The sequence below is a fragment of the Typopeltis vanoorti genome, chromosome 23 (genome assembly GCF_054136105.1).
Source record: "Typopeltis vanoorti isolate ZY-2024b chromosome 23, IOZ_Tvanoo_1.0, whole genome shotgun sequence".
NCBI lineage: Eukaryota > Metazoa > Arthropoda > Arachnida > Uropygi > Thelyphonidae > Typopeltis > Typopeltis vanoorti.
Genome location: NC_143571.1, coordinates 7,284,217 through 7,297,601, shown reverse-complemented (window position 1 = coordinate 7,297,601; position 13,385 = coordinate 7,284,217). Strand labels below are relative to the sequence as shown.

General features: G+C 39.2%; 1 protein-coding gene across 3 annotated transcripts in view; it reads right to left on the bottom strand.

Moving 5' to 3' along the window:
- LOC150093599 (NEDD4-like E3 ubiquitin-protein ligase WWP1) overlaps positions 1-13,385 on the bottom strand; it is a 356,729-nt gene that overhangs the window by 269,833 nt on the left and 73,511 nt on the right. For all 3 annotated transcript variants that reach the window (XM_090412558.1, XM_090412559.1, XM_090412560.1), the window contains one exon: positions 6,217-6,312. In XM_090412558.1, coding sequence (XP_090268684.1) covers positions 6,217-6,312 — 96 coding nt within the window. The remainder of the gene's footprint in view (positions 1-6,216; positions 6,313-13,385) is intronic.

Genomic DNA, 13,385 nt, shown 5'->3' with positions numbered 1-13,385 from the left:
GCCTAACTTCCACTCCCTAGGGACCATACCAGAGTTCAAACTTAAATTAAATATCCAGGTAAGAGGGGTTGACAATTCATTTGCACATTCACGCAACACCCGAGCTGATATTCCATCTAAGCCTACCGCAGTGTTTGCATTTAAGTTTCGCAATATATTTAATACCTCTGATTCTTTAGCTTCAATTCTCACATTAGGTATTGCTATAGGTATAGAGATATCCTCACTTGGGTGATAGACTTTTGAGAAGTGATCACTCAGTAACTCGACTATTACATCTGATTTTGTCACCTCAATACCATCAGCACCCACTAAGGTTATCCTTCCGAAGTCATTCTTCCTCTTACTTGCCACATAGCGGAAGAACTCTTTGGGATTACCCTTGATCTCTTTGGCTAAGGTCTTCTCATAATCTGATTTAGCTTTTCTTACTATGCTGGTAACCTTCCTAGCTTGAGCCTTGTACTGCTCATGGGTGTCCTGATCGCCCTTCTCCTTGTAAATTCTCCATAACATTTTCTTTTTTTGTAGTTCAAGCTTGATACTACTGCTCATCCATCTAATGCCTGCCTTGTTTGACCTCCTGACCATGGGGACACAATCTGATATTGCTTTCCTCAGATACCCGCTGATTTTATCCCAAGCACTGCTAACATCTTTCCCTTGCAATATGTTCTGCCATGGGATGGCTGCAAGCTCACTCCGAAGCTTGTTATAATTGCCTAACCTGTAGTTTCGTACATACCCCTTCTTAATAGAAAAATCCACAGATTTTGCAACCTCCCAAGTCAATACCACATGATCGCTTTCACCAACTGGAGGTAACGAGGTCACCTTACTTATGCATATAACCTCTGAACCAATAACCAGGTCCAACACTCTCACACCACGTGTCCCTTCAGTTACGTGCTGTTTCAAGTAATTATCTCGTAGCAGATGTATGAACTCCATTTCCTTTTTGCTATGTGATATTTCCTCCTTCCAATTGATATCACCATAATTAAAATCCCCCATAATAATCACTAAGCCTTCACTCATTGCACTAAGTTGCTGATGCATGAATTCAATATCTCCCCCTGTACTCCCTGGCCTATAGCAGCATCCAACTGTATATTTGGTTGCGTTGGTCACTATTTCGCACCAGACTGCCTCAAATGAACTCTCATTCACATGTCTATCATCATGATATACTACTTTCTTTGGCTGCAACACATCAGCTATCATCAACAGTACTCCTCCTCCTGTTCTATCTTCTCTATCCTCCCTGAAAATACTGTACCCATCACATTCAATTCCAGTGACCACATCTTCTGCTGACAGCCAAGTTTCACTAATGCCTACAACTTTTGGTGAGATTTCACTGACTAATGCCAAAAATTCTTCTCTCTTATTTCTAATGCTTCTAGCATTGGTATACAAAAATTGCAGATTCCCTCTAGATCTTGTACCGGCTTTAGAACTGATATATAAGTCACTAACTACCGTAGTCCTATGCCGATTTTTTTCCCCCTCTCTTCTGCAATTTATTCTGCCTATAAGGATCAATAAATACACAATCAGTGCTAAAGTTTCTCTCTCTTACACTCAACCTTTTCAATATTAGTTTCCCTGCCCAATAACTTCAACCTGTTCAGAAAACAATAACTTCTTCAATCTCTTATGTCCTTCCATGTTAAGATGCAGTCCATCTCTAGCATACAACTGCCTTTTTCCTTCGAACACACTCCAAACATCAACAAACTCCAGACCTCTTTTTCTGCACATTCTTGCAATCATATCATTCATTATCATTGCTCGTCTACTTAACTCGTAATTGTCAAAACGAGGCAGCACACACACTATTCTCCCATTGACACTTTTCCTCTTCACAATATCTAATAATGTTCTTAAATCTTTTCCTACCCGATTTATACTACCTCTCAGGTCATTCGTACCCACCATAACTATCATCTTGTCTGTTTCATGCCCTCTCTTTATTGCTAAAGCCACTCTTTCTATTGTACCATCAGCCAAGCACTCCTCATGCATACCACTCTCCATACCCTTAATCATAGAATCACCATATATTTTACCACTATTAACTTCATTCAAGTTCACACTCATGGACTCATTCTCTACACTATTCAGCATGACTCTCCCAGCTTCATTACTCAACTCTCTATTACTTACCCCCCCCCACTCTCACTACATCTCATTTCTTCTTGGCCACTTGTGGTTTTATTATGTTGACTCCCAATCACTCCTATACTATTTATTACTGAATCATTCACCAAAGACTCACCCATATGTAATCCTGTTCTAGTTACTTCAGCTAAAGTAATCTCTATAGTCCTAATTTCTCTGTTTAACACATTAAACTCAGCTTTAACTTCCAGTATCATAAAACAACAATATCTTAGACCTGATGTATTACCATGGCACAATGTTGTTTATAAGCTTAACTACCAATCAAGATGTAATACTTTCTACGTTAGATCCCTATTCATTCTTTAAAGTTTCATTTTTGGAACATTATCGAGATTCCAGTATTCCCATTTTAGAACAATTACATTCCACCCCTAAAAACACACCAATAATATTAACAAAAATTCCACAATGAAATATCATTGCACACAATGCAATCTAAACACACTCCATCCCTGAGAAATTGAAAAAGTTACCATCATTAATTTCCAAAATAATGAAACCAAACTAGTGATAAGAACCAATCAGAATGCTATAAACACAAAAGAACTTGATCTAATTTTTCCCTCTTGGCAATTAAACAAAATAAATTACTCCCCATTAATCTTGAGTCACCCTGAATCTCAGATCAGTCAAACTCCTCTTGATAATAATCTTAAACCACATGGAAGCTCATAGTCAGTTTTGTACTGTTTATCATCTGACAATGATTCTCACAAAACAGCCATTATAATTGTCATGTTGCTGATCCTGTATATGCTTCACTAGTTTTTGTTCATTTTGGTCCTAAAATTTTTAGTTTTCATATGTTTAATTTTAAATTTTTAAAAATCTATAATCCATTTGATTCATCATTTTCCTTCTTTACCGGTTATATTTATGCTTCATTTTCAACACCTTTCCCTTACCATATGCTGTCAGTTCAACCAAGTTTGACTCCGAATATTTTTGCCATATCCATCTAAAAATATATAACCAAGTATGTCTTTTAATTACTTTTTTAATATAAATTAAAAAATTTTATATTGCAAGTTAGTAATTTAACTTAGCCTCTGGTTGGATAAATAAAGCAGCTAATAAGCTTTGCTATTTTTTGTTATTATTTGATATCAGAAGCCACATGAAGCCTAGTTTCAGAAAATCTTAAAGTACATGATCTTCTTTAAAGGAGATAAAAAATCATCTCAAATATCGTTAAACAATTTGTATAGTCAATAAAAAAATTCAATTAAATTAAAGATAGTGTCTAAAAGGGCATTTTGTTAACAGTCCAAGAGGAAATGAGTATATACAAATTAAAAATATTAATGAAAAATTAGCTTAATAATCACAGATGGATTCTGTCTTTGAAATTTAAATATTATACATCTGAAATTTAAACAGTGATATACATAAATACTAAAATATTATACAATCATCTGGCATTTAAAAACATTAATATTATTATTATTATTACCCCAAGACCTCACGGAGTCAAAGACTCATCTTAGGAGGTCCTTTTATCACACACACACACAGCTCATCACTCCATGCCTTGAACACATTCAAACTCCTTGCAGACACCACACTCTCAGGTAAGACATTCCAATAATTTACAACTCTGCACAAAAATAACCTGCCTCTCACTCCTCAGTTTCCAGGGATGACCTCCCTCTGGTTCTCCCCCGATCTCCCACTATTTTCACAGAACTTCTCCAGCATAGTCTCTATCATATCTTCCCTCTTCCTCCTATCCACCAGACTCTGCAAATTACATCTTCTCAATCTTTCCTCATACTCGACATTCCAGAGGTCAGAAACTACCTTAGTTAATTGCCTTTGGACCCTTTCCAACATCTCTTCATCCTTCTGAAAACCAGGTGACCAAATCTGGGCACAATAGTCCATGTGTGGCCTAATCAAAGCCTTATACAACAGAAGAAGAATCTCCCTACTTCTACACATCAGTGTCCTTCGCATCATTCCCAGAAGCCTTTGTGTTGTCTTCACAATTTTGGCTATGTGTCCCCTAAATTTCAGATCCTTATCCACTATCACTCCCAGATCTCTTATTTCTTCCACCTCCAACAACATATCCTCACCAAGCATAAATTCTGCATCCCAACTTTGTTTTCCAAATTTTAAAACTCACTCAATTTATTCAAGTCTTCTTGTAAGGCCACAATATCTTCACTACACTTCATGGTTCATCCCAAATTTGCATCATCAGCAAACAACTGAATATCTCCATTGAAATCTTCACCTATATCGTTAATATACGGACAAGTTAAACAGTAATGGCCCCAAAACAGAACACTGAGGCACTCCACTGATGACTTTCCTTTTCCTGGATATCACTCCCCCATACACAACATGTTGATACCTAATATCCAACCCCATCTGCTCTAGTTTGACTATTAATTTATCATGAGGTAATCTATCAAAAGCCTTTGCAAAATCTAAGTATATTACTGTGTATCCTTCTCCTCTGTCCAAGGAAGCAATCACTTTATTGTAATAAGTAAGTAGATTACTAAAACATGACCTCCCTTTAGCAAATCCATGCTGTCCATTAAAGATAATACCGTTGTTGTCAACCCAATTCTGGATCCTAGTTCTTACAAGCTTCTCCAACAACTTAACCACAACCTGATACACAGATAGGCCTATAGTTTGATGCTTGAGTTCGATCACCTCCTTTATGAAGTGGCACAATCTTGCCCTCCTTCCACTTCTTAGGGACTTGACCGAGTGCAAGACTCGTATTGAAAAAATATGTCGACAGGTGTCAACTCCCTGGCACATTCCTTCAGAATATGTGGTGATATATTATTAAGTCCCACAGCCTTATTAACATCTAGTTTACTCAACTCCCCATTCACTTCCTGCTCACTTAGTCAGTCTCTCCTCCCCTTTAAAAGAAAGACCTTTATGAAGTGCTCATTAGGTATCTCCACCATACATTCTGCAACAGCTGTCTTTATACCATTTTCTCCTATCAATGTCGTCCTTCCATAATCATTCTTTCTTTTGTTGGCTACATATCGAAAGAACTCCTTAGGATTCTTTTTGGCTTCATTAGCTAACTGCTGTTCATACCTCACTTTAGCTACCCTCACCAACCAAGTCACCCTCCTTGCCTGGTCTTTGTAGACCTTATGGAATTGGTTATTTCCACTTCTATTATGCTGCCTCCATAATGCCCTCTTTCTCTGTATCGCATGCTTAATCTCTTTATTCATCCATCTCACACCTACCTTATTTAACCTTCTCACCCTTGGAATACACTTAGACATTGCATCTACTAGATAGTTTTTGAAAATCCCCCAAGCTGCATTGATCTCTTTTCCAGCTAACTCCTCATTCCATGCTACACCAGCAAGCTGTCTCCTGAGCTCTTCATAATTACCCCCCTTGTAGTTCCACTTATACCCATTTCTCACAGAGGTCTTCACACTGCTGACAACCACGGAGGTAATCACCTCAAAAGTAGGACAATTAAAAGCTGCAAGGGACCTGGTATACACCAGGTAGGTCTAGGGGAAGTGGTTGGTCTTTAGTGGAGCGGATAAGGGATGCCAGTTTTCTATGTGGTCTAACAAGTGGTCAAGTCATGTTTTTTTAAGATTTTATTGATTTTTTCCGAGGTGCCTCAGATGTAGGGAATGGTGATGGATTTAGAGTAATCTTTTTTGTGAAGGGGAGGGGGTGGTGGGTTGTGGATAACTGGGTTAAGTATTTTTTGGAGGGGGTAGCCATTGGCTGAGAAAGTGTCACGGATGTGATTTAGTTCAGTGGTTAGGGCTTGATCATTTGAACAGATTATTTTTGCCCTATTGAATAATGTCTTAATAACTCCATATTGTTGTGGGGGGGGGGGGTGATGGGATTGTTGGTGAATGTATCTGCCTTTCTCACGCTGTGTACCCCTGTCCACCCTGAGCCTTATATACACATATCCCCACAGAACCAAAACTGTTGAACAGGAATACCCAATATAATTACTTTATAATTCAAAAAAAAAAAAAGAAAAAAAAGAAAAAAAGTACAGACCCAGAAGGTAATGGCTGAGGCTTCTTCCAAGTTGTTGTACGGGTATTGTGATCGACATAAAATTTCCGGCCTTTTAGATCATATCGTACCTCCCAACTGGAAAATTAAGAATATTATTAATGAAGATCGCAAAGGTTAAAAAGTTATAAAAGCATGGTCTTATGAACTAAAATAATTCAACTTTATATAATGTTTCTATGTGAAATGATAAGAAGAGTATTAACAGACTCGATTCCAATTATCCAATTATACGAAACAACAGACAAATCATTTGACTGTGCTGTGCTTTTCTTTAAATTACAATGCACTTTTCAATAAACTGTAACAATAACTGCTACATCACTTTCTGCTGAATTTATTATTATAATTATCATTATCCAGGCCTCCATGGAGCAAAAGACTCACTGAGGGAGATCATTTTTAGGAAACACAAAGTTTATCATACCGTTCCTTGAACTCATTGACCATTCTTGCTCTCACCATTCTCTCAGACAATGCATTCCATGGTTCAACCACCCTTCATGCAAAGAAACCACTATTCACCCTCTTGCTCACAGCTTAATTATGTAACTTCCATGGATGGCACCCTGTCATTGCTCCTTCCTGCCATTCCACCAAGTGAAAGAACTCCCCCAATGTCTTCCCTGTAACTTCCTCTCAACAGTTAAAAAGTCTCGATCATATCACCTCTTCTCAATCCACCAAACATTACAGTCCACATTCCCTCAGTCGATCCTTGTAACTGACATAAATCCTGAAACCATCTTTGTTATTTGCCTCTGTACCCTTTCCACAGTTAATTCATCTCCTTCAAATCCTAGGGACCAAATCTGAGAACAATAGTCTAAGTGTGGTCTGATCAGGGTCTCATACAATGGAATGATAACTCTTTTATCTCTGCAGGTAAGCATCCTTCTCAGTATTGCAGCAATCCTCGGAGTTAACCTCACCACCTTTGCAATATGCTCCCTGAATTTCAGTTTTCTATCAATCATCACCTCCAGATCTCTTGTCTCCCCTACCTCCTCCAGTACAGCTCCTCCAATTGAGTATGCATCCTCCCATTGATGGATCCCATACTTAAAGACTTTACATTTTGCTTCATTAAATCAACATCCCAAAATTCTTTTGCCCATCTGTCTAGTTTATTCAAATCCTCTTGCAGGGGTGCCACATCTGCACTATTACTGATAACCCTTCCCAGCTTCACATCATCTGCAAACAACTGAATATCCACTTGCAATGTCATTGATATAAAGGTTGAACAATACAGGTCACAGTACTGAACCCTGTGGAACCCCACTTGTAACCTTCTGCTTTCTTGATATTACCAAACATACACAATTCTGATACCTATCAGGCAGCCAATCCTGAAACCATTTGAGTAACCTGACATTTAAACACATGCACTACAACATAAATATCAGCTAATCATGTGGCACCCTGTCAAACGCCTTTGCAAAATCCAAAAAAATGGAAGTATATGCCTTTCCCTCATCAACTGTGCTTGTCACTTTATTATAAAAAGCATTCATATTACTGAAGCAAGAGTGCCATTAACAAATCCATGTTGAGTCTCACAAATAACATTACCCTCATCTGCCCAATAGTCCCTCACTAATTTCTCCAAGACCTTAACAACTACTGATGACAACAAACTGACCTATATTTAGATACAAGTCTCTGCTGCCACCCTTGTGAAGTGGCACTATCTTACCTTCCTTCCATTCCTTGCATACCTTTCCCACAGTCAGATTTTTATTGAAGAGCCAGGTCAACGGAACTGTCAGTTCTTTAGCACATTCTCTCAAAACCTGTGGTGAAATACCGGTATCTAGAGTACTCAGTATTTGGAACACACTCTCCTCTTGCACCTCTAAACCCTGAACCTACCCTATCCCTCTAGTATTAAAACCTTCTTCTCCAGGATGAAATACTCCAATAAAGTGCTCATTGAACAACTCTACTATGTCCTCTGCATTAGTTATTCTATTCCCATTGTTATCCCGCAATGTCATTCTTCCACAATCATTTCTCCTCCTACTGGCCATATAGCAAAAAAATTCCCTAGGATTTTCTTTGGATCTTAGTGCCAATCACTTCGCATATTCCAGTTTTGCCTTCCTCACCATACCAGACACTCTCCTCGCCTGTGTCTTATATTCTTCGTGTATCTGCCCTCCACCCCTCTCCTTATATCTCTTCCATAATCTCTTTTTTCAACTGCAGTTCCTGTTTGATATTGTTTGTCATCCACTATACACCAAATTGTCTCTGCTTCTTCACTTGTGGAATACAGCTTACTATTGCTGCTAACAAATATTCCTTCACAATTTCCCAAGCACTAATGATATCTTGGCATTCCAATTCTGCCCTCCATGGAACTGCCCCTAGTTGATACCTAAGACTATTATAATCAATCACCTGCCTTATAATCCCACATATGTTGTTTCCTTTTCTTTGATACACCTGCATGTCTATTCATCTTCCAAGTCAAAAAAAACCACATGGTCACTCTCTCCAAGTGTAGGGAGAGATGTCATTTTAGAGATGTCACATATTATCAGCTCTTCTGATGCTATGACCAAATCCAAAACTCTTGTACCCTCTATTACATGTTGCCTAAGACATTTGTCACTCTAGAATTCTAGAAATTCCATCTCCTTATTACTACATGCATTTTCCTCTTCCCAGTTTATATTACTATAGTTAAAATCTCCCATAACAATCATTCTTCTTGCACTTGCCAAACTCAGCACCTCACACCATATGCTTTCAAAACCATTCATCACTGCCCTCCAAAGCCTCCACTCTTAGAGGACATAAGTCATCACTTATCATAAACAGTACTCCACCACCATAATAGATTTAGTTTAATCCTTTATCCCAGTGAAAGCAAACAAAGTTTGCGCCTGAAAATATCTTCAGGACTAAATATAGTGTTGTATCTTCAGGACTAAATATAGTGTTGTACTATCTTATCCAGTAAGTAGTGCAACACCAAGGCAACTCGTGGCAAAGGTGGAGCAAGCTACCAGGCACTTTTAACCCAGTATCTCCCATAATGCAAAACACATTTCCTATGTGGATATGTATACTGTTATGCATTAAAGGGATTGGCCATCTACCCAGACTAGTTTCGACCTTTATTGAGGTCTCTTCAGTGGGAGCCAGGCCCAGAGCTGGAGATACCAGGCAGAAGCAGTAGCAAGTCATCTGTGCCTATGGGAGTTGCCAAAAGGTTTATCACCTTTTTTAAAAATTACTCTGGATTTAGAGAAAGATGTTGAAAATTTATTTATCACTAGGTTAGACTATAATAGATTTAGTTTAATCCTTTATCCCAGTGAAAGCAAACAAAGTTTACTATATTTAGTCCTGAAGATATTTTCAGGCGCAAACTTTGTTTGCTTTCACTGGGATAAAGGATTAAACTAAATCTATTATAGTCTAACCTAGTGATAAATAAATTTTCAACATCTTTCTCTAAATTCAGAGTAATTTTTAAAAAAGGTGATAAACCTTTTGGCAACTCCCATAGGCACAGATGACTTGCTACTGCTTCTGCCTGGTATCTCCAGCTCTGGGCCTGGCTCCCACTGAAGAGACCTCAATAAAGGTCGAAACTAGTCTGGGTAGATGGCCAATCCCTTTAATGCATAACAGTATACATATCCACATAGGAAATGTGTTTTGCATTATGGGAGATACTGGGTTAAAAGTGCCTGGTAGCTTGCTCCACCTTTGCCACGAGTTGCCTTGGTGTTGCACTACTTACTGGATAAGATAGTACAACACTATATTTAGTCCTGAAGATATTTTCAGGCGCAAACTTTGTTTGCTTTCACTGGGATAAAGGATTAAACTAAATCTATTATAGTCTAACCTAGTGATAAATAAATTTTCAACTCCACCACCATGTTTTCCTTTCCTATCCTGCCGAAAAATGCTGTACCCTGCCACTTCAATTTTGGGTATTATATCATCCTCCATCAACCACATCTCAGAGATCTCAATAATCTTTGGCCAGGCTGATGCTATCAGCACCACCAATTCATCTCCTTTATTTCGGATACTCCTGGCATTAGTATATATAAAGCATAAAAATGTCACTACTTCTATATCTATCATTGTCCCCTTCTTGATTCCACTGGACTCAGTGTTACCTGATGTTGTGTCCCCCTTCCCCAAGCACCGATTCCCACCCCTGCTACTATCCAGCCTGGAATTCTAGTTTCCCTGCATTGACACATTGACTCATTCAGAAAACAGCAATCTCTTCAGATGCCTTCGTCCTTCCTCATTCAAATGCAAGCGGTCTCTCACATACAGTTTCCTTCTGTCCTCAAACACCGTCCAAGCATCCATATGCCGGCAAAGGTTGGTCGATTGGTAGAGCCTCTTCTACTAATGGCTCAGTTAAGTAAGCTTGAGCGCTGTTAGTAGTTGGAAGGGGACCAATCATTCGATGCTGTTGGCATGCTCTCCCTCGATGAGTCTTTAAACTCCCTGGAGGTGTCAAATAATAATAATAATAATAATAATAATGTTCCAATCCTCTCCTCTGACACATTCTGGCTATTATGCTATTCGGTATTACTGCTCTTCTGCTCAGCTCGTCACTATCATACCTGGGCAATACACACACAATCTTTCCTCTCTGCATTTTCTTTTGTACAACCCCAAGCAAGAATCTCAGATCTCTTGCCACACGGTTTATATTGCCTCTCAAGTCATTTGTGCCCACCATCAGAATCATTTCATCCATCCTTTCACTCCTCTTAATTGCTATAGCCACATTTTCTATCGTCCCTCCATGCAAACACACCTCTGGCATCCTATCTTGAACACCACAGATCATCGAGTCTCCACACATCACACCTCTTACCACTCTGTTTCTTGATTGCTCACCTGCATCTCTCACTCTCTCTCCTCTAACCCGTTCTCTCTGTGTTCCCCTACTTACTTGCTGTCCTGGCTTCACTCTATTCCTGGTTCCAGCACTTCCTCGCATTCTTCTCATTTCCTCTCTCTGACTGTTTCCATTCTTCCCTCCTCTATCATTCACATAACTCTCTCTCACTCCCTCTCTTCTACTGTTTCTATTCTCTCCTCTTCTATCATTCCCATACCTCTCATTCCTTCTCTTCTACTGCTCCTATTCGCTCCTCTTCTAGCATTCCCATACCTCTCTCTCATTCCCTCTCTCCTACTGTTTCTATTCTCTCCTCTTCTATCATTCCCAAATCTCTCTCTCATTCCCCTCTCTCCTACTGTTTCTATTCTCTCCTCTTCTATTATTCTGAAAACTCTCTCTCACTCCTACTCTAATTCGCCTTGCATTCATCTCTTCCATTCTCCTAATCTCATCTTTCATATTTCTCATCTCGTTCACAAGACATTCCACTCCTCTTTCAGCTCATCTATCCCTCTCTGCAAGTTAGTCACTCTTACTTGTCATTCATTCTCCCAATCAAGACCATCTCCAAAAACTTCAGTCACTCAAGCTTTCCACAATCCCGACTCTTATTTTCTCATTCATATTTTGCTTGTCATTCTCTCCTATCACACTACTCATCTCCCAACTTTCATTTCCCATCCCTGACAAAACTAGGTTGGTTATCGAAATATCTAACTCATTGAATTCCTCCCATTGCGTACATTTTGCGCATATACACACTCCCCCTTCTCTCACCAGCCACATATCCAACATCCGGGACGCATACATGCTGCAAGTACTGCATGCCACAAAGTCCTTTATTATGTTACGTATAATAGAATTCTTAAATGGTGAAGGACTTGATGACAAGCCATTTGCGATTGCAGCTGTGTAAGATTTTCCCATACGTGCCACCAAGTATGTGAAAATTTCCATTTTACATGAAGTCATCAGTGGGATGTGTTATAGCAGTTATTGTCACTGATGAAGTCATGCTGCAGATCCTAACCAGTCTAGCCAAAGTAGGATAAACCACAGATGCAAGACAGTTGATAAAACCAGGGTAATCCATTTGGGGAGGGGGGGGAGAAGAGTCACTTCTTCACAGTCTATCCACTGTAAACGAGATATTCCATTGCAGCCTGCAGCTGGTTGCATTGGTTTTTCTCAGAAGATTGCCTAGCATCTCTCCAGCCAATACCTGTCTTTTATTAAACACTCTCTAGATTTTAAGGATAAAATCTTGAATAAGACTAATTAATAAGCTCATTGTGCCACTCTTTACAAATGTTCTTTTAGGCAAAATTTTGAAATTACTCTGGCAAGACTTTCTGCAGATATAAATTTGTAACCCATTCAGGACATATCATGTGTCAGATTAGATTTTACTTAAAAATAGAAAGTATATCTATGGGAAGTCCTCTTTTTCCTGCCCTAGTAATTATATTATGTGCACTTTGCATTTGTCTTCTCCAAAACGTTCAGCTGAGGCCATCAATATTGAGGTAGCAAAAGAGAAGAGTGAGAGAGTTAGGATGGTGAGTATCTTACCGCGGAATGACAGCGAAGTGTTTAGAAGGAGGGCCATAATTGCCAATGACTTTATGCGTGGGTTATGCATGGAGAGTGGTGTGGAATTTGTGGATGTGTGGAATGAGTTCGATGGGCGAAAGGACTTATATAAGATGGATGGGTTGCATTTGAATGGAGTTGGTGTACGGAGACTTGAAAGAGTGTTGATGAATGATGTAGAAGTGGATGTACAGACTCAGGGAAACTAGATTTATTAAGGGGGGGGGAGTAGATATGCAGACTTTAGGGTGGCAGTTAAGTGTATGAATGAGTATATTATGCCCGAGCGAGTACGACGGACAACAAATCGGAATGGGATAGTTAGTATAAGGCATCAAAGTAGGGATGGGACAAATGGGCTTCTGCGATTCATGTACACTAATGCCAGGAGTATTAGGAACAAGAAGGAAGAGTTTTGGGCCATGGTTGGCACTTTCAGGTTGTTGGTATTAGTGAAACATGGCTGACAGAAGATGATAAAACTAGTGGGATTGAATGCGACGGGTATAGCGTGTTCAGGAGTGACAGGGTGAATAAAAAGGGAGGAGGAGTGTTATTGATGATAGCTGATGAGCTTCAGCCAAGGAGTATAGAAGTTGAACTGCATGATAGGGAAAAAAGCACATTTGAGGCTGTTTGGTGTGAGATAGAATCTAGC